General features: G+C 31.4%; 1 protein-coding gene across 2 annotated transcripts; it reads left to right on the top strand.

Moving 5' to 3' along the window:
• The first annotated feature begins 847 nt into the window (after positions 1-847).
• Positions 848-21,060, top strand: LOC143235826 (dnaJ homolog subfamily C member 28). Of its 2 annotated transcripts, none has more exons than XM_076474044.1 (6): positions 848-1,381; positions 12,299-12,523; positions 17,066-17,271; positions 18,894-19,038; positions 19,804-19,962; positions 20,301-21,060. In XM_076474044.1, exons 1-6 carry the CDS (start codon positions 1,211-1,213, stop codon positions 20,466-20,468), a joined length of 1,074 nt encoding a protein of 357 aa, XP_076330159.1. In that variant the 5' UTR covers positions 848-1,210; the 3' UTR covers positions 20,469-21,060. The 2 variants fall into 2 exon arrangements, with proteins under 2 accessions (XP_076330159.1, XP_076330158.1); XM_076474043.1 differs by having other exon boundaries at positions 884-1,381; positions 19,720-19,962.
• Positions 21,061-22,720: the final 1,660 nt, after the last annotated feature.

Genomic DNA, 22,720 nt, shown 5'->3' with positions numbered 1-22,720 from the left:
TTTTACCCTCATATACATAAATAGTAATCTTTTGAATGTGCCTCCCGCTAGTACAGCGGTATGTCTCCGGATTTACAACGCTAAAATCAGGGGTTTGATTCCCCTCGGTGGGCTGAGCAGATAGCCCTTTGTGGCTTTGCTATATGAAAAACACCCACAAACACCCATCTTTTGAATGAATGTCAAAAGCTTTGTAATGCAAGATTTTCTTTCAGTGAAACTATACTAACTATCCAATAAAATTTGAAACTTTGTTAAACCACTACCAAGCATCTTTTATCAGATTTTAAAAAAAATTCCATAACTGATGTAAGACTAACAGGTCTATAATTTCTGAGACAGATTTGTTGCAGTCCCTTAAAAAAAAAGAAAAAAAAAACAACATTATGTAACATCCAATTTTCTGGCACTTGACTACTACTCCAGGACTGACGAGAAAAAAATCGTAAGTGGCAAACATATCCAATCTTCAATCTCCTTTAAAATCCTTGGAGAAATACTAGGAGCCTTATCGTTTCTTAAACATTCCAATTTTATTTGACTAGATCAGGATAATACATTCATAATATTTGACCTCGTTTCTATTTATCACATATTTAAGATGTGGAATACTGCTCATATCTTCATCAGTAAAAACCGAATGAAAAAGCAAGATTTAATAACCCAACCATCTCATAATCATCAGCTAATACTGCCCTCCTTTCATCATTCCTCAAGGGTTCTATCCTCATTTTGTTAGTTTGTTTACCTTTAATGGATTTAAAGAAAACCTTACTGTTAGTTTTACACTTTTAGCTAACCTTTTGTCCTACATTCTTTTTGATATTCTAATTTCCTGTTCACAAGATTTCTTAATATTCTAAGTCTCCCGACATACCAGTCAATTTAAATTTCTTAAATTTATTATGGCTTTCTTAAATTTTATTTCTTTTTGAGTGGCGTTTATTTAAGTCGCCATCTTTTTGCCGTTTGTTGTAGTGTCCGTATTATCATTTATTTATTATTATTATACTGTATGATGTTAGTTGTTTAGAAAGTTGAGTTGGTGACTTTTCCAATTAAGGAATAACTTAAATATTTTGACTGTTGGAACAAATACCCATAAAATTGTAATTCAAAGAGTATCAAATTCATAACCGTAGTCTGAGTGAAAGCGACCAGCTAATTTTTTTGCATTAACCCGAGTTTGAATTCAAGGCTTATTTTACTTATGTCCAAAATCTCTTCCCCAGCAGCTTTACTAGCCCTAAGATACAACTTTAGGTTATGTACATATAAAATATATATCCAAGTTTCTAATGAAACATATCGAGAAAGTAGAAAAAAATTTTACACCAGAAGCTATCACGGAAATAAGACCAAAGACATTAGAGAAATAAAGGTAGGCACAAGGTCAAAATAATAATAATTTTATTTGTGAGTAATATTGATTACCTTATTATAATTATAAATGTATGTGAGTTTAGTAAGGTAACATTGCAAGTGAAGAAAAGGATACTGATGATGTGGGACGCAAGTTACTTCAGCCATTGAAACATTAATGCTGCTGGCAAAGCCCATAGATTTTTAAGCTGTAGACGGATCATTTTATTTTTATCTTTAGGCATCTGAAGCCCTTTATATGCATCACATTAGTGAGATACTTAACAGGAAATTAAGATTTCAGCTGTTAGTAAGGTCATAATTATAAAAAAATGTAGATATCAGTCGTTTTGATTGGGAAATATTAATAGTAAAACTATAAGGAAAACAGATTTTTATAAACCAGTATGGTTTTCTTCTCCAATTGATCAAAGAACCTAGTATGAATAATATCATTTTAATATTATTAATTTCCAATGGCAAAATTGTTGAGAAAACAGAGTTTGGAAAACAGTGTAAATTATCATTCCTTATTTAGATTTGTTACTTGGCTACATATGGAAAACAGGAATAATGAAATTTTGATTACAGATTTAAAAAATCAATTCTGAAATGATGCAACAGAAATTATTTATTGGGAATTGATCAGTTTTGTTAATTGGCTATATTAATCAAGTGTTAACAGATTTTGAGAATAAAATTCTAAACATTTAAGATATACAGAAAAAAGAAAGGTTGGCTAAATGAGGAATACCTGGTTGGCTCGCAAAAAATATCAGGGGATAAAATTACAGGAAAATGTTATAAATTTAGGATTTTTAACATGAGATTTGGAGGATTATAGATTATGAAAATGTTATCATAAAAAACTAAGATCTGTGGAATTGTTTTCCCTTGCAAAAAGTCGAATTAAGAGGAATTTGATTGATGTTTTAAGATTGTTAAGAGAAGAGATAATATTGATACATCATATGTTTTCTACGATAGTGATATCTGTAACTTGTTTAGGTATTCTAAAATGTAATTATTTTTATTTCTACTTGCTTATGGAACTTACTTCATTGCAAATACTTTTTATTTATATCTGCTAGCTCACGTGTTTTGTTATTCATTTTGCATTAAGAATTCTACACTACCACTTTGAAAGCTATATGTTCTGTCAGCACATTTACATGGATATGAGATAGCAGTACTTTGTGGGTAAATTTTTGACTTTAGTTCATCAGGAGATTGATTTAGTGAGCTGACCTTTGATGGGCTTTGACTCGAGTTTAGGGGCCTGCACATTTTGACATAGAGTCCATTGACTTTGGAAATATAAGAAGTTATACTTTTGAAATTTTGTTAATAACTTTATTTTTAGTGTTATTATTATTTATAGTCATTTGGCTTCCATAACATGAGTTTTGTTAGATTGGTCAACATTCATATTCAAGTTCAGGTTAGCAATTAGTCTCAGTTTTATCTTTACTCTTTTACTGTTTGCTTAGGTTTAGTGTGGTCTTTGTTAGTTTAGGATTACCTATAATTCATTGTACTTGTATATCAGTCATGTTGGTTTTTTTCTGTACATCACTTTTTGTATGTTATTGTTACTACATACTTATTTAATTTTATGCAGTTGCATCTATTTCAATTTTGTTATTATTTGACCTTTATCCTTCTTCCTATTGACCTTGCTTGTGTCAAACCCTTTAGCCATTGTCTGCACAAACTTCTCCCATTATTGTATGTACGTATTGTTAGGTTAAGTCTTTTATTTTAATACTTAGTGATATCATTTGTTATGTACTGTTCAGTTAGGCTTAATAAGTGTTTGTTATCTTCAGTTTTGCTGTAGTTTTGCTTTCAGGTTAATTAATATTTAGATTATGTATTTTGTTCAACTACGCTTAACAAGTATGTTATTTTCAGTACATGAGTGGTTCTGTTTATGGTTTAAATACTCATTAGGTTAAATATCTTTTGTTCAACACATACCACATGTTGATTTCCCTACACAATTTTTTTTAACGTTTCCATTATATTGAGTATTTTACTTTTGTCTACTTTTATAGTTTATACTTAATTTTTTTAATTTTGTTTATATTTCTTACCACTAATTTTGTTTGGGAGGGGCACCAAGAGGTTAGGGTCCACCCTACTTTCTCCTATAATGGTTGAACACATTTTCAGACAGCATAGATTTTGTCAGTTTTCCTGCATCTTATCATGGATTGTCTTTCATACATTTACTGCAGAATCTGCTAGGTCTATTTCAGTTTGTTTTTTTAGACATGTTTCACAGTATATTCCCCTGCTCATAATATTGAGTCATGATTATCTGTTTGTTTGTCTTTTGAGAGTGGATACTTGTACACTTTGTCCTATACAGGCTTTAGTTATTTTTTACATTAGCGTATCTGATTTTGTGTAATTTACGTCTTTCTTAATAATCTCCATTTTATTACCTATCTAGTTTTTTAGCTTCTTTTTTCATTTCCTTTCTTCAGTGTTCTATTTATATTTAGGAATTTTTGTGGAATATCTCTGCCTCCTTCCATCCATATTGGTGTGTTTGCCCTCTTCAGTTCTTTTTCTCCACTGGTACATTTTTTAAAACTAGTTCTGTACATTTTGTTTAGCATCACATGGGGCACCTGCAATGCTGTATTCAATTTATTTATTTTTTAATTTTATCCTTTGATATTATTATCTTGATTCATTTTATGTGTTTGGCTACTTCTGGTCCTTCATCTGTCTTACTTACAGGTTTTGTTTGTCATGTATATGCTCAGTGCTGATTGGAGTTCTGAATCAGTTGGTCTCATTCAATCTGTTCTTAGATCATTCCAATATTAATTTGTTGTCTGATCACATATGGGTGAGCTGTTTCTGCATAAATATGAATGACCATGGTAAATGACCTTCAGTCTTTTCACCATAAGATTTGATGCTAGTTTCATACCTTTACCTTTTGACTTGTTTTGGTTCCATGTGTTTTATGGGGTAGTCTACAATTTACACAACTTTCACATTTTCCTGGATGTTACCTGCAACATTTGTCAAATGTTTAGCTTTGGTTAGCTCCTTCCAAACAAAGGTTGTCTTAACAGACTTATTTACCCCTTCCACAGTCAGCTCAGGTAGTTAGATTTTCCAGTTGGAATTTTTTTTCCTGTTACACATCTCATGTTCTAGTCTTTTTGGGGTGTGTATTTTTTAACACGCCTCCATCAGAACTATTCATTTTTCTCCTCCTTGAAAACAACTGAAGGAGTTTTTGTTATCTGTGTCTTTACTTTTGTTTTTCCTTTTTTTCATCCTTCCCTATTTGTCAATGTGCATTAATAATTGAACATATTTCTCATGATGTCAGATTAATGCTTCCTCCTCCTCTTCTGAATTATTTCTTTTTCTTGATGCTTATTTTTAAATATGGGGTTGTGATTTGATCAGAAGGAAACTTCAAGACAGTGGTCTACAGACTGGAAATATTTTCTGCTTCACACCTGAGCACTTTCACCAGTAAAAGGTGTTTTAGTTTACTCTCTTCTTCTTGTTTAAATTAGACTAATGCTATTTCATTTTAACTTTTTGATGGTAATGGCTTATATCACTTGCCAAGGGGACACTCATTCTTGTTCTCTTTACTACAAACAGTAGATTTTCTTTTTTGAACCCACACACTTGACATGTGTCTGCTGGAGGGTTGTGTTCCAGGTCCTTTATTTTCATTATTAATTGACTTTCCAGACATAATTTCTCCCTAGGAGTGACCTCTCAATCCTTCTAATTTTTGGTGGCTTTGCCTCCTTTTGGATGCTCCTCCACTTGTGCAAAATTCAGAACAAACCAAAATCAGTCTTCCACATTTCTTCTTGGTGAGATCCAGATGACTTTCTATTTTCAGTACTTGCTGTGAGTTGTTTCATTGTTTACACAGATTCCTTTTATTGAATCCATTTCTCACAGGTTCATTCTCTTACTCCACTTCTTTGTCTGTTTTTTTCCCCATTTCTCCTTTACCCATTGGGTTTAGATTGTGATTTGATTAGCTTTTTATTCCATGTCATCACTGGAGTCATGCATCTTCCCTTTTCTCTGCATGCCTACCCTGTTGTTCATTGAAGGTATTTCGAAAATCTGTTGAGCACTAGGAATAGATCTTCCATTTTCTGTTTTGGGTAGCTGTTTCTTCCATTTCAGGTTATATCATCCACCTGTTGCCATTCTTCACTCTTTAGTGAGATTGTGACTGTGTAAGTTACATTTTAGTGTAAATATCTCTTATTTTTAATGGGTGTGCTTTTTTCTTTTTTTAAAACAAACACTGCTGAGATGTGATGTTCCACAAGATTTCTTATAGGTTTATACTTGTGATATGTCTGCTTCATTAATTTGCCCATTCTGGACTGTACTCACCTATGGACCATATGGTAAAGCAAAAAGGGATTGCTGCCCATCTGTGCCATTACTTGTATTGAATAAAACAGTATGGTCTGCTTTTTAAAACAGGATTCCATGGTTACCCATTGTACTGTCTCGAGAATTGTCATTCCTCTGCACTCTCCATTGCACATTTTTTATCCTTTTCTTCTAGTGAAATATGAGAGTCCTTACCACTTTCCAGTTCCAAGGCTCTGGAGTGATGGACCATGGAGGCATCCTTCTGAATTTTTTTAGTGAAATAAAAATAATGTGTTTATATTATATGTATATATAAACACACACACACACACACGCAAACTGGTGAAGTTGGTATGATCCTCTTTCCTAACCACACCAGATGGCTGAGTTCTAGATTGCAGTTGAATTGCCTCTGGTATGATTCTCCTTTTCTGCCTCCACACAGATTTCAGGTTTAGGTGGCCTGGATTTTAGTTTGTAGTCATCTTATGATGGTATTATCCTCATCCTACTCCCACATGGATGTTGATAGATTTTGAATTTAGTGGCTTTCCAGTTATGGTCAGACATGCCCTAGCCACTCTAGACCTAGGGAAATGTCATTTTCATCTTATTCACTTTTATGTTTGCATCTAGGATTGAGTTTAATAAATATTGTATGGTACTTATCCCTATCCTGCCATAGTTCTCTCCCACTTGGATGTACTCCTCCATCTTTCTCCCCATATATGCAACATCTTTCCACAATGGGCAGAGATTATGCCTGGTACAGAAGTGATGCAGTCTGTCATATATAATGTTTGACTATAAGGATCTACTCTTTGTGGTTGCCCTTCAGATATTTTCAAAGGTTGCACCTTACTTTCCTTCACATAGGTTCCTCCATCTCTTTAATTTGGGATTCAAGTTACTTGTGTGAGTGAAGGTAATATGCTGTACTGGAAGCTACAATTTTTTGATATTTGAAATATATTTCTGATCCCTAATTATTTCTTTTCACACTCCACACCCATCCTTTCCATTGGAAACCATTGCACTTCCCATATTTCTTCTCTACTGAAAACCAGTACTTCCATTTTCTGCCAAAATGCAAAGTGATAGATCTGTAGAGTTGAAGAGAGAAAGTTGTGCATCAAGAGTGTGTGTTACAGTCTTATTAGTAGAGGATTATCACATGTGAGATGGATCTGAATCAACCAATTCAAAAATGGGTGAGAGATTCAAGGTTTATAGCATATGAAAAATTGAACAACTGAATGAGCATAAATGGCTATTTATATAAGTGGAAGTAAGTAACTACTGGAAATAAATTTTCACCATATAAAAATTATAATATTCATTGTTAATGTATTTAATTTAATCCACCAAGAGTATTTCAGATTTTTTAAATAATGAGAATGCATCACAAACACTGTAGAGGTAATAATTGTCCAATATTCAGTCACAGGTCTGCCATTATCAGTTTTAGTGTGAAATTTTAAAATGGTTAACAGCTGAGTACAAAGGTCATGGTGAAAAGAGGTAATTATTTGCTTTACTTCTTGGTTTATTATTCTATATTTTAAGAAAAATAAGTTTAATAATTTACTTCTAAATAGTAATAATATGTGTACATATTAAGGCAAATATCATAGTGTTTACATTTTCCCTGTTAAATGCTAAAATAGTTTTTTATTTTTATATTCCCTTTTCTTATTTTCATCTTTTAAAGCTCTACTCAAATAAGTGGTTGAGTCTAACAATGCAAAATGCATATTTTTTCTTTATGTTCATTGGCCTTAAGATTTTGGCCAGCCTTGTATATGTATATAATGTATAATAATTGAAATGTGACTGTATATTACAAAATTATACTCCACTAAAATGTATCCAAGAGAAGGAAGACTAAATATCAGTTTTGTATTACTGGATATGTAACATGGGTACACATGTACCACGTCAATACAAGTTATATAATGGAAGCTGGACATGACTGGAAGGTCAATGTAATAAAAAAATAATGAATATATATGTAAATATATAGTATGATGAGACTTAAGCTACTTAAACTAAACATTTGTATTTTAATGTTATAATATGTAGTAATTTATGTTTATTTCCTAATTTGTTGTAATTATAGTTGTAAGGTTGGTCATGTGACAGACTCCATATAGTTAGAGTATAGAATATAACATAAAATGTAATGTCCTACTGAAAACAAATGACTGAAATGTATTTAGGAGGTTCTAGAGATTATGCAAATAATATTGAATTTGGAGGTGGAGAATAGATTTTGTTTAATCATAACATGAAATCACTTTGCACTTGTAATGAAAAATACTGTTTTCACAAACAAATCTTCAGTGAAAAAACTTCATTAAAAATCTGATTTTTTATATAAAAATATTGTAATATTTACTAAAGTCTACCAAATTTTGTAAAGATACACATGCTGTATCAAAAGTTATATTATAAATGCATAATGTGCAAATGTGTAGATGAACTTGTGTATATTATACCAAGCCTGTAGTAAATAGGTTAATTTTAGGTAATTGTAGGTTCATTAGTTTTACATCAGTTGTAGGAAAAGTTGTGGAAAGTGTGTTAAAAGTTGATTTGTAGTTATTTAACAGGTTTAGAATTTGATTATCAACATAGTTTCATAAAGGGAAAACCTTGCCTTGTAGAATTTTTTGACATCATTTCAAAATGTTACTGCTATGATGATGAGGGTTAGGGTGTGGATTTGATTTATCTGGATTTTCAAAAAGCATTTAACAAAGGTACCACTACATGGTTTGTAAAAAAAAAAAATAAATTCTGTAGGCATGGGGGATAAGTTAGTAAATTTGACAGAAGAGTGGCTTGATACGAGATAGCAGAGTGTTGTTACTAAGGTAGTATAGTCAAAGTGGATTATGTTATGAGTGGGATATCTCAGGGCTCAGTCTTATGACCTTTACTCCTTTTGATTTACAGCAGTGGCAGATGAAGGAATGGTTAATAAATTACTTATATTTATAGATGATATTAAGGTATTGTGTGTTGATAGCTGTGAAGAGGATGCTGCTGATTCACAAAAGGATTTAGATTATTTATTGAGTTGGATAAATAAATGGCACATGCAGTTTATTTATAATTAATACATGTGTGTTATCATGATTTGAATTATAAATATAATTTGGATGGGAATAACCTTAACATTGTCATAAAAGAAAAGGATATTGGTGTAATGGTTAATCAGCTTTTTAATCCATCCAAGCAGTGTTGTTGTTAGTGGTAAGGCAAATAGTATTTTAGGTTGTATCTTTAGAAATGTTGAATATAAATCTAAAGAAGTTATAATTTCATCATATAGGTTGATGTTTAGGCCACATTTGGAGTATATGTTCAGTCTTGTACTTCTTACAATAGGAAGGATGTTGAATCGTTGGAAAGGGTTCAGAGAGTGGTTATTAGAATGGTGCCTAGGATAGAGGGGGTTGTTATATGAGCAAAGGATAATATCTTTTATATTGTTTTTCTTGCAAAAAGAAGAGTTAGAGAGGATATGATTAAGGTGTTTAAGATTGTAAAGGGAATTGACAGTGCTAATTACTTGTATTTTTTGGTACTTAATAGTCAGAATAAGAGGACAAAGAAAGACAAATATAAATTTTGGAAGTAGAAGTAGTTCTATTACCAGGCAGCTGGCTTCTGAAATGGATTGCCATCAGATGTTGTACAAGCAGTAAATTTAAATGAGCTAAAGAGAAAGCTTGATAAGTATATGAATGATAAGGGCTAATTTTAAGAATTTTTTTTTATAATAGGTTTAGTTTAGGTCAGAGGATGGAACAGCCAAAATGGACCAATAGGTAACATCCCCAAACATTATGTTATTATCTGGTGAAAATAATACATTTTTTTGTGCATGTAACAATAACAAATTAGTTTATTTCTTCCTTAAGGTTTACTGCAGCTGCTTTTACTTATATTTCTAGGCCTGTGTGTGTATGAACAATGCTTCAACAGAAATTCCAAGACCATATTAAGTACTAACTCACAAATAAATTTACTAACAAAATGTCCTTACTAAATAAGGATAAATCAAACTTTTAATATTTAACTGTGAAAAACATTTCTGGGAATGAACTCGTAAAGTCAGTGAATACTCACAAATTTCTCATTCATTACTCACTACTCATCACGAACTGGATGTCCAGGATTGTAAAAAAAATACCATTGTCTTTAGATACTGCCTCAAATTACTAGATTCTTGATATCATTTTAATGACAAGCTCCTACTAGCATGCAACTAAATTATAACATCCACACAAGATTCAATGTCTTTATGTGTCATGTAAGTTTCTAAACAGCTGGACTTGCCAATTTCAAAATGGTGCCAAGTGAAACATTTTGGCCCCCAAGGTTTTCACAAATGTAAAACTTCTCACTCAGAACTTATGGAATCTGAAAACTTTTATGAAGATTCCCCAAAAGTAGACCAAATTTTGCATTGATTTGCATTACAGCATATAATTAAATAGGCCTATTAATTATTGTTTGTAACTTAAAGAAATTAAATTTGCATTATAGTGACCCTGTAAGTGTAGACCTTAGACCCACAGGTTTGCTAGTTAAAAGTATAACTTACAACAGTGGCAGATTTAAGTTGTAGGGTTAGTTTTTCCTTTTGCTGATCTCACTTTGGTCTGGCTCCCTCTTTCCAAAGATGATGTACTCCATTTCAAGGTTATACCTCTTATATGCTCTCTTTTTTTCTTTCTTTCGTATGAAAAAAAATGGTTTATCAAAATGTCACATGCACATTCCAGTAACTTGAGTTGCATTTATACTTGATATTTATGACAAAATATTGGCTATCCAGGCAGTCTACCAATGCATATCAATTAAATTACTCAAGCAATATCACATTATAAAACCTGTAAATGAAAGTATTTGTTTTTTTCTTGGGTACCCTCTATGTGTAGCAATTGTGAGGTTTTGAGTGATGACCTCAGGATAATGTTACATGGTATCAATGGCAGTGGTCATTATGGAATAGGAAGATTAAGAATTGAAAAATTAAATTGTAGTCAAGCAGACTTAACTTTCAAAGAGAGTAAAAAGATCTATAGTTGAACCTTTCATGTAAATACATTTACATATGGACAAAGCCAATTAAATTACTCTCCTGTGAATGACACTATACTAGCTTTCAGGTCTAATGTGTAGTGTTTTGTTTTGTTTTTTTTACAGAGTTACAGTGGCTCTTGCAATACCAACTGCCCTTCCATTCCACCTCCTTCATATTTATTCTGGATCCACAAATGACAACAGTATTAAACTTTATTCAAAACATTAAGCCAGTTGGAAAGTGCTTTAGTGTGATAAAAATTTTTCATGCAAAAATTTTTAATATTTGTGGAAACATTTTACTTCAAGAGGTTTTCAAACTTTTACAACTCATAATCTATCCACCTGAGTAGTCAAGCAATTTTCTGGAACATGGGGAGGGAATCACTGTTTTAATATATGTGAGTAAAGTTTGGTAGTATTCTTACAAATTTTAAAATATGCTTGTGTTTTATTGCCTTGTCCTGTGACCCACCTAAATACCTTGTAATGCTTTATAGTAATTTTTTTAAATGTCTGCATCTATAAAAAGTGAATTTTTAAATACTTGTGTAGAGCTCTACTAGGTAACATTTTTACCAGTGATCCTGTTGTACTGATCAAAGCTGAAATCTGTGAAACTTGTACCTATTTGTTTATGACATAGGTTCCATGCAGTAGAAAAGAAAGAATTTGGGATTTGTTTTCTTAAATTTTAGAGAATAGAAGAAGTAATGGTGAATGATTCAAATATTTAAAGATTTCTGAAATTAAATATTTTTGTTAAGAGTGATCTGTTTGAGTAGTGAAATTTAGAGGTTGAAAATACAAACTACACAACCAATGGGTAATAAGTTTAATTTTTGGAAGTTTAGATCCAAAGCTACTCTTTGGCAAAACTATTACTGTGTTGATTGTCTAACAGTGTGGTTGGCCTTTGGTATAGGTTACCTTCAGATTTGGTAGGTATGCTAAATTCAAGAAAGTTTAAGGATTAATTAATATTTGAATGATAAGCTAACTGTGTTGTTTTTTAGAGTATTTTAGTCCAGTTAATGAATTAGCCTCAGTGGACTAGTTGATCCCTTGTGCTTAAATTTTTATACGGTTATAGTGTTGTGTATGCTGTTATTTCAAACAATTTTTTACTTATTGAATATGATTTGGATAAAAAGGGCTATGTCTAATCCTAGATTTGATAAATATTTTTAGTGAGTTAAAGAATGACCATATCATGCAAAATTATTTCTTTGTTATATTGTCTTTTTCCATATACTCTTATTTTAATTTTCACATTATGATCAGTATAATCAGAAGATTATAAAAAGTAAGTGCTAAGACTATCAAACACTTTTTAAAAGGCAAGTGTTTATGAAATGCATCAGACAATGTCTGTGTGATGTGCATATTGTTTAGGTTTAAGTTATTTTAATATTCTTCTTGTGTTAGAATATATAATTCTTTTTAACAGGAATGTCAGAAGCTTCTTGGAGTAACAGACAATTGTAATGAAGAACAGTTAAAAAATGCTTTTCTCAGCCTTGCCAAACAGTACCATCCAGACTCCAGAAACCAAACAGCAGATTCACAAAAGTTTGCTCTTATTCAATCAGCATATAGGAAGCTGCAAGAATACATGGGCAGCTTATCTGAAGATAACACAAATGAAGTCTTTGAAAATAATTTTGGAATAAAGGTAAGTAATTTGATAATTATATAAGTGAAGCACATTATTTAAAATAATGATCCTTGTTAATTATCAAACTGGAACCTAAAGGAAGTGTTGCATTATTAATATTCTTTTCTTATGATGTTACTTGTTATCCAAATAATTGAAAGGGTGCATATTTCAATGTACTTATTGATGAGATGCCACAGAAAAGATTAGCTAAAAAAAAAAAATCACTCCAATATAGTTTAGGGAAAGGTCAGTTACGTGGATAGAAGAAAACAACATATATTGATAAGATCCAATCAAGTTATACTCTTATTACTAAAATAGTACTCAGGGTTCTGTGCTTAGACCTTTCAACTTTGATTTACATTAGATATTGATATGGGTACAATTGGTAAATTAGAAACATTTGCCAATGACTAAACTATATTGAGGATGTAAAGTTGAAACAGTTGATAAGTTTGCAAATGATTTTTAAATATAATTATTGTTCAATGAAAAGTAATGTATTTGAGTTATCATTTGGTTTCCCAGCTGAATATATGTTGGCATCAGCTCATAGTATGACTGAAGAAAAGTGTCTTTGCTCAGTAGTGGATAAGTTATGCAAGTTGCAAAAGCACTGCTTCATTGTTGGTATTAAAGATAACAGAATTTTAGAGTTTATTTATAGACATATTGATTGCAAGTCAAAAGAGGTAATTATATATACAAATAACTTGTTAGACTTCAATTGAAATGCAAAGCTTTTGTGTAAACTTTCTGCTCTACTGACAATTATATAAGGTTTTTGGGCCATGACAATAAAACTTAAAATATAGTGTTATTAAATCTATTTCTTTTAACATATACCAGTACGATATACTAGCTTTTTTCTATATTCTTAAGACAATGCATGGGGTACCATGACAGTTATTTCAGACTAAATTTGAACAGTGTGCTTATTCAGACAGAACCCTTATTGCATGCACTTGGGAATTCAAAAACCTTGTTATCTACTAACATTGTAGCTGCATATTTTTTAGTATCAAAGATTTCTACTCTTTGCCCATCTGAGCAGTGACAACACTTCAAGTCTTTTATATCTGACTGAAATGTTTTTGGCAAATTTTAATTTGCAAATTTCTCCCTCATCTTCAATGTGCCTTTGTCTAGGTACTGTGTTTAAGCAACTCCTAATAATGTAATCACTTTTTCTCAAAAAAGCATTCAGAGTGTTATGATTGTTTACTGTTTACATTGTGCATTTGAAAGTGAGCAGCATTTCTACAGTTATCTTTTCATTTATAATTATACATTATTTAACAACATAACAAAACATACTGACGAGTTTAAATTCCTGAGTTAATGTTTCTGCTATAGAGTCAACCAAATCTTTCCTCTTTCACTTCTGCTACCTAGTATTTGTCAACAGCAGATGAAAGAAATACGTGCAAGTAGGTGACTGTTTAATAGCTTGTGAAGTGTCTACTTGTAAACTGGACATGAAAAAGCTACCTGGAATATTGCATTTATATGAAGAAAACTTATAAATCCTCATGTTTTTAAGTCTAAGAGAAGTTCTCCAATGCTGATTCAAGAACCAACTGGATTTAATAAGGTGTTTAAAATTGTTAAGGGAATTGATAGTGTTGTTAATTTATTTTTTTCCTTTATTTAATGTCAAGAATGGAAGAACTAGGAGACACAAATACATATTTTGATAAGATAAAAATCATTTCCACAAAGGTAAGAATAAAAGCACAGAGCACAACTCTCATGAAAATAAAAAATTTAGCCATTGCAGAACACACCATATCAACTTGACACAAACTGGGATAAAACTAGAATCATCAACTCAGACAAATTGTGGAAGATGATTAAAATTAAAGAACCTTACTGCATCAATGTAATATAAACTTCACTAAACAGATATTCAAGATTAAATGTGAAGAACCTATGGTTACCATTGGTTGAAGCTACATGCAGCTATTCCACTAATCAAAACCAGGGGTAAACAGTCAATCACAACACATCCTCTACAATTCACCAGGGTTCTATAAAAGACTTGCAACAGCTTACATGCAATGACCAAAGCTGTGTTCCACCCATTCATATTCGTTGTAGGTGTCATGCATTGTCAGCAATAAGTTCTACATTGTATAATGTATTTGTAAATGATATACCCTTTTGCCCATTAGCTCACACGTTAACCTTCCAATATTCAGACAATATAGCCACTTGGAGTACATCCTAGAATGCTCAGAGGGCAATTTCCAGCATTCAAGCCTCTCTGAACACAGTATCAAAATGTGTAAGAAACTGTAAGTTGTACTTAATCCTATCAAGACACAAGCAATCATTTTTTATAATAAAAATTAACAAGTCCATGAGAAAGATGAACAATTTGAAATTAAAGCTTACCAATACAACCATAAAATTCATGAACCATATTAAATTTCTGAATTTAATCTTCACTTTGAATGTAAATTTGCTTTAAACACCCTAATAAGATTATCAATAAAATAAGTACCAGAATCAACTACCTAAGGTATATTAGCAGAAGTAACAAAACATGCTCCCCAAAAACAATTATCACATTCTACAAGGCTTTCATAAGGTATGAAAATGCAGTAGTATGCAATGTAACAGACAAAGAATACAGCACGTTAAAAGTTCTTCAGACAACCCCCCACCTGAATACATCCAATCACAAACTGAACTCCCCTTCTTAAGAGAACACATTAATAACCTCACATTTTGATATTGCAAAGGCTTGACATAAAGGAATGCACAAACAAAAAAATTTCACCCAACTTGCACATACTCCCATCACATGGCCAAGATACATATCACCACTGAACATGATTAATATCTCAATTTAAGCCTAATCAATGTGTTAATGTATGTAATAACTAAATATGTATTTTCAGCTATGTTCACTAGACAGAATATTTGGCTCCTGTCCAGTGAAAGTGTTTTTTTCTTCAGTACTCCAGTTTCCTCCACACCAAAATTTTTGGTTATTGGATCTTTTAGATTCCAGGCATGGTGAAGGCCCATGTCACATGTTTCTCTTCCCTAATTTTTAATTTTTAGCTCTCTGATTGTCCCTTTAAATGTTAACTTCAAATAATTTAGTTGCCAAATGGACATACATACTGCATGATGCATCCTCTTGTTCTCACAGCCGACTTGGACAGCCCACGGTGTATAATACCACCACACGTGCAAACAAATGCACATGCAAGTCACATGCTCCACTGCATAATGCCTAACCATTAACTTGTCAAGTAGAAACTTCATGTAATCCCCTTCTCCTCTCCTCTTTCATTTCTTCAGCAGAGTCTTTCAACAGCTTTTCTTGTATGCTAGTCAAGCTATTCAGGTAGCTAATAATTATAAACATGTATAACCTCCAAACCTTAGCAAATTTAATTGTCAAGAGCAACAGCTCATCAGTCTAAGTATCAGTAAGTACTATATCCCACTGTTTTAGCTAAAGCTGTAATGTTGTGAGGAAGGGCTGAAAAAAAACAATAGTTTCCAAGTGCTCTTGGTTGTTTCTTAAGCCCCTTTGAAAACCAGAATTATTGTCTAGTTCACACACTAACCTGAGACAAAAGATGGAAGACTTTTGAAATGTGTTTTTTCTACAATGGGCAGATGCCACCCATTTTAATGTACTTGTCATTAAGACATTATTTTTATTACAGGATAGTTGGCTGTTAGAATAGATTGGCTTCAGATATGGTTATTGCAGTAAATTTATGGTAGTTTTAAGGGAAAATTTATTGTTCCTCTTTACATTTTATGTTATGGTATGATGAACCAAAAAGACCTATGATGTCCTAAGTTTTATGCTATGCAAATTTAAGATTTGTGAAAGACAAATTAGACTCCACTTAAGACAGTTCTGCTTTTTTAACAGGGTGATTGGCTTATGAAATTAGTTGCTGCTTGCAGTAACAGAGGTTGGAATTATCTAAGAATTTAGAGGAGATTTGATGGTTACATGAAAATAAATTGTGTATTTAAATTTTTACTTTTTTTATTGATGGATGTGCAAGAACTACCATGAAGGATCAACTGGTCCCTTGTTAGTATCTTAGTTTAGTTGTCAGGGAAAAAGACATTGTCTGAAATAAAGCCTAGCAAGTCTTCTCAATTTATTTCTGATATTCTTTATAAGGTTTAGTTTAGAAATATATGTTTACACAGCATATGATTTGCTATTTGAAAGTAACATCCTGTAATGCACACTTTTAGACAGCTGTTTTTTTATTATCGTTTTTAGAAGTTAGATATCATATAGCAGGACTTTGATTTAAAACAGAAGTTTCTTGTGTGTGCCTGTCTTTTTGTATGGTAATCAATAACAAAATATCTTAATAGTAAACTTCATGTGTTTTAAATTATTAACAGCACAAGAAATGTTTGATGAAGATGGTTTATTGATGTACACCATTTCTGTGTTTTATAAAAATAAGTTCCATTAACAAAAATGTTATGTCTGTTATCAACACTGTTTTTGTATGCAAACACAGCAAAGATGTTGGATATAAAAATATTATTATGTTGCAGCACACTGTCCCACAGCACAGACAGTTTTTAAATTATGAAGGAGTAGGATGTGGCACTCTAAGCCAAAGGGAACAGCAATACCAAAAGCACAAGATGACTCGAGCTGTAGAAAAGGTACACGATTATCAGTATCAGAAGTTAACAAGCAAACATGGAACCTCATTAGTATTAAAAGATGCATCTTTAGCAAGACAATTCAAAACAAGGTAATAGCTAATGCACAGAAATTATTTTTTTAATATTGTTAGCTTTCAGTAGTGAAGTTTAAATGTTAGAACTTTATTGTCAGTTATGATATTTATCCCTGTCAGTAAAAACTTGGTCAGTTTGACTCAGCTTGGAATTACATTATAACCATGAAACTATAAATTCTATAACTTTAATGTACTAAGTATATCTTCATGGAATTTGGCAAATGTTGGAAGTCTGCTGTACACTAAAAAATAAAATTTTGTAATGAATTATTTTGCTTTTGTTGATTTCAACATAGCTGAATATCTTAATATATTGCATTAAAAGTGCTGTTTGTGTTTTGAATTTCAGTCTGTGAGTTAATTCTTTATTCTAACTGTAAACTTCATCAAGTTAGTGACTTGTGTACTCAATTTGTGACTTTAAACCTGGATTTTAAATAAATCTATTAACTGTGTTAAGTCAAACACTGAACAACTATTCCACATGGCAGTTTTGTCTTTAAGCTCTGTGCCTTCTTGATGCTATTTATATATGTATACCCTTGTTTCCTACTTTTTTATTATTTCACTTCACTTTTCCATTATCCTGGCCAGTCTTTCTTTCCTTCTTATTTATTTGGTAGGGATGGTAATCATTCCTCCCATATATTGGACATCTAACAGCTTTTATGCAAGTTCTTAGTTGGTCAAGTACCTATTCTGCCCATCCTTGCAGCATCTTTCAGGCTTCTCACCTCTTCCTGGCCTTCACTTTGGTGAAGAGTATACTTTGGATGACATGAGATGCAGTCTCCTATGTGTGGGCTTCATAGAAGAGTGTTATGCCCAATGGGCTTCCTTTTGGAGTTCTTGAAAGGTAGCTTATTCAAGTATTGTCTGTACCAGTCCTCCACCATCTGTATAGAATTCCAGCTAATCTGTGTACAGTGGTAGGTGAATGATCATACTGGAAGTTATTTTTCTATTTGAAAATGTATTTTCAGTAGATACTCACCCATGTTCATGCTCCCATTCTTTTTTCCCATTTGTGCACTTTTATCGATTGCATCATCTAAGAATGAGGATTTGTTTGTAAGTATGGAGAGAGCGTATTTGCAAGGAGGTGTATCTCATTCCTTTTGATTGATAGTTTTGCTGCATATCTAATCACACAGTCGTGAAATTTCATGTGAATTTTAGTTAGGAGTTTCCCAGTACTAATGGCATAGAAATCTATCAGACAGAAATGTGTGACTTCATATGGAAAATAGTTAATGCATATGGAGGTGCCTATTGAAAATAAATTTTCAAGTGAGGCAAATATTAACTTTATTGTCTTTTAAGATTCAAGTGTAACATTTGGTATTGTTGCATGAAGGTTATTATATATCTTAATACCATCAATAATTATGTAAACATTGGTTCTCCTTTTATTGACAACATTTATTAATAGCTGTTTTTTTCTTCCTGCTCACATACCTCAGTTATCTCAATGCTGTGAAATTGATTTCCATAATACTGAATGAATTATAGAAATTGAGAACATTGTTATATAATTTTTGTTTGAGTACCTGATATCAAGTTTATTATATTCACTAACAATATTATTTTATATGAAAGTATTTTATTGAAAATCATCTATCATGTTTTAACAGTCAAGCAATGGAGAGAATAGTTGAAGATCTCATACAGGAAGCAATGTCAAAAGGTCAATTTAAAAATCTTCCTGGAAGTGGTAAACCTTTGAAATATGTCCCTGAAAATCCATATGTAGATAGAATGACTCATAAACTCAATCAGGTTAGTGTATTTTTTACAAGTTCTAAGTGCCCTTCATAGTTTATTTCAATGGTCTGATAGGTTTAGAATGCTAATTGTGTGTGTTTTATTGGTATGTGCATCTAGTGTATATTTATTTTTCTTCAATTTAAAAACTTAAATTCTATGAAATTTTAGATTTGAAAATTTTAAATGGTGAATAGTGTGTTGAACTTATAATTAAATTTACATGATAATAAGACGTGAAAATAGAAATAGTTTTTTAATCTTAAATTTTCATATGTCGTAAATGAAATGTAAGAATGCATTTCATTTTTAAACAAATAGATGGCCTTGCCAGGAGGTCTCAACTGCTAATCCATAGCTCCTTAATTTGCAAGACAGCTGTAAAATGTGTATTTTAAAATAGGGCTATCAAAGTGTGATGTTTTACAAAGTAAATTAAAGTTACTTCAAAAAGTTAAAGTTGCACAAAGTGATCCAGAAAATTTTGGAATTAGAATTAATTGGTTCTCAATTTCAGTAGCAAAGGGCTGGAAAGCACTGGCTTATCCAATAAAATAATATATTAACTTTAGCATAAGAACAATAGGTATATTATTATTAGAGAGAATATTTTTACATGGTACATGAGGTATCAGTTATTGTTCTGTAGTGTTTTACTTTTGTTTCTGTAATAGATTCAACTTTTTTTTAATGCAGATCCTTATTAATAATGGATTTACTCCAGAATGGATAATTTTAGAAAAAGAAATTAGAGAAGATAAAGAAAAACTTTTCCAACAGATGGCAGTAGAGAGGGCAAACCTTGGACCTTTACCTTTGGGCAAAAAAGAAGAGTATCACTGGCAAACAATTTTGGATAAACTAAAACAAAAAGAGAAAGACCTTAATATCAAAATTGATAAATTTAATATAATAGTTCCAGCCCTCAAAAAACAACAGGTATATTGTTCATTTAAAGTAATTATTTGTATTTTATATAGTGTTGAACTATAAACCATATTATCTATTTAATAAATGAATAAGTTGCAATACATACAGTGTTTACACTTTTTTATTTCATTTTCCAAGTGTATTACCATTACTTAGTTATTAACTTTTCAAAATGTGTTATATGGAAAACAATTTAATTATCATGTACTTTTTAAGTTGAGCACACAAAAAACTTGAACGTTTTGTGAAATTTATTTTGAGTTATTAGATAATTTCTGTATAACTTAAATATGTTCCCATTCTCCTCAATAAATGTTATCAACAATGATATTTTTACTCTGTTACAGTTGAGAATTAAGCTAACTAAAATGGCACAAGAGGTTTTAGAGAATGGAAAAACGAAACTAGATAAGCAGACAAAAACGCAGGTTTCAACAGTGAAAAGTGGTGATGGTTTTCCTGGCAATGATGGGGGACTCATTGGGTTAATTTGGAATATATTTCAAGCAAAATAGCATAGATGTTAACGTCTACTTTTAAAACTAGTTAACTATTAAAGAGAAAAGTGTTTTTAAAATATAACTTTATTTTGTTCATAAACAGAGTTGTATATAGTGTAATATACATATAAGTTGTAGTTGTAAAAGAGTAAGAAGTGCAATTATTTCAGTATAGCTGACTGATTTTCTAGAAGTTTTTTGTATGTTAAAACCACTAAACAGTTTGAAACATTTTCATTATTGTAAAGATACATTTTTTATATTAACAATTATAAAGTATTTTATGATGATATTTTAATGGATAAAAATATTTAAAGTAATACTTTATTCCAAAATAAAATATACAGCATGCAGAATGTAGGTGTAAAATTATAAATATGTGATGAATATTTTCTTATTTATGTTTGGTAAACTATTATAAAAGTTTCAAATCTGTAACACTGAAAGTTGAAACAATTCTTCAAACAAAAATGTAAGCACAAGTTGTTGTGACAATAAATGCACAGTTAAAGATATTTTTAACTAAGAAATTCTTTTGTTTGAAGGCTTTTGTTGGAATTATTGTACTTGGTGAATGATAATAATAAACAAAGAATACAAGCCTCAATTATTTTTTCTTGTTAATTGATCTAAAAGAAGTTTTCTGTTGTATTTGTTTCCTTTTTTCAGTGGGAGAGGGTCTACCATAGACCAATGACTAGTGTGCCAAGATGTGCAACTGAAGTTTTGTGATTCATATCCCATCAGTGCAAAAATAAAAATTATGCCTTGCACTTTTAGATTTTGCTGCATTATAAGAGTGAAGATTAAATCCAACTGTTTGGTCTGACAGCAGTTGGCAGTGTTATCTAATTGCTCTACATCTTATCTCTAAGCTCAAAGAAGGGTATCACAGATAGCCATGATTTGGTTTTTATGGAAAATAAAATAGTTATTTTTATTTTCATGTACACTCTTGAATATTTAAAAGAAAAACATCTTATTTTTTAATATTTTAGTTGCAGAAAATAATTGTAATAAGCTTTGAAATAACTAATGAAAAATTACAAAGAAAATGTGCATGCTCGTGTGTTCTAGTACAAATACTGCATATCTCAATTGTTCTTTTCAATTTGAGTTATATTGTGAGAAATTAAATATTCTCCCTATTTAATGTGTCAAGTAAGGTGTCAATGATTTTGTTCTAATTTTTGGATTTTCACCAAGAGTTTGTCTAGTGTGCAGAACTTTTCTGTTCAAGAGAAAAATATAGTTTTCATTGGTGATGTGTGTGTGTGTGTTTTCTTATAGCAAAGCCACATTGGGCTATCTGCTGAGCCCACCAAGGGGAATCGAACCCCTGATTTTAGCGATGTCAATCTGTAGACATACTGCTGTACTGGCAGGGAGCACCATTGGTGATCCTCTTAGTTATAATATCTTTTAAATGTATTAAAAATATACAGCTGTTTTTTCACCTGCTTTCATGTACATTTGACTTTAACTGGTAGACATTGCACATAGTTTATTACCAGTAATAGTAGTGATTAATGCCTAGAGTAAAAATAAATATTTGGTCCTTGTTTCTGTATTTTAATTTCTGGAAGATAACAGTTTAAATACTACGAGGTATAAATGCAGTAGACCATGTCAGTGAAATATCAATTCACAATACAAACAAAAGATTCTTAAAATTAATTTCAATGTTTCCACATTTAAACTGGAGAAAAAAAAAAGTTTCCATGTCTGGAAGATATTAGTAATAGTCAATAATATATACATTAAATAAAATGTAATAAACTAGAAGTTTTGTTGATTCTGAAATCTAGAATATTTACTTACTGTTTTCTCATGATAGGTCTATGGTAAGTTTGTGAACTTGTAATGCTAAAATTTGTTGTTTGATTCTCTGTGGTAGACTAAGTTAAAGATAGACTATTGTGTGACTTTGCACTAAAATCATTTACTGCTTTAAAATGCAAATAGTACTGAATTGGTATTGTGTATAATAACTAAACTATTGAAGTGTGACTTATCTGAAGCTAATAGATATGTTATTACATACCAGGGATGCCCCTTACTGGAAACCTGTATTGGACAACACCTTATGCAGATATGGGCTAAACAATCAGGTCCCATACACTAAAAGGTTCGAGGCATAGTTGGACATAATTTAGAGGGAGGGTAGTCAGTGAACTTACAGGGCAGTACTTTATTTTTATAATGCACTTACAGGTGAAAATGTTCAGTGTATTCAGCGTTATATATGTCGGGCTCAAACCTTGAAC

Source organism: Tachypleus tridentatus, chromosome 12, assembly GCF_004210375.1.
Source record: "Tachypleus tridentatus isolate NWPU-2018 chromosome 12, ASM421037v1, whole genome shotgun sequence".
Lineage (NCBI taxonomy): Eukaryota > Metazoa > Arthropoda > Merostomata > Xiphosura > Limulidae > Tachypleus > Tachypleus tridentatus.
Note: the sequence above shows the minus strand (reverse complement) of the source record. Positions and strands in the feature narration are given on the sequence as shown.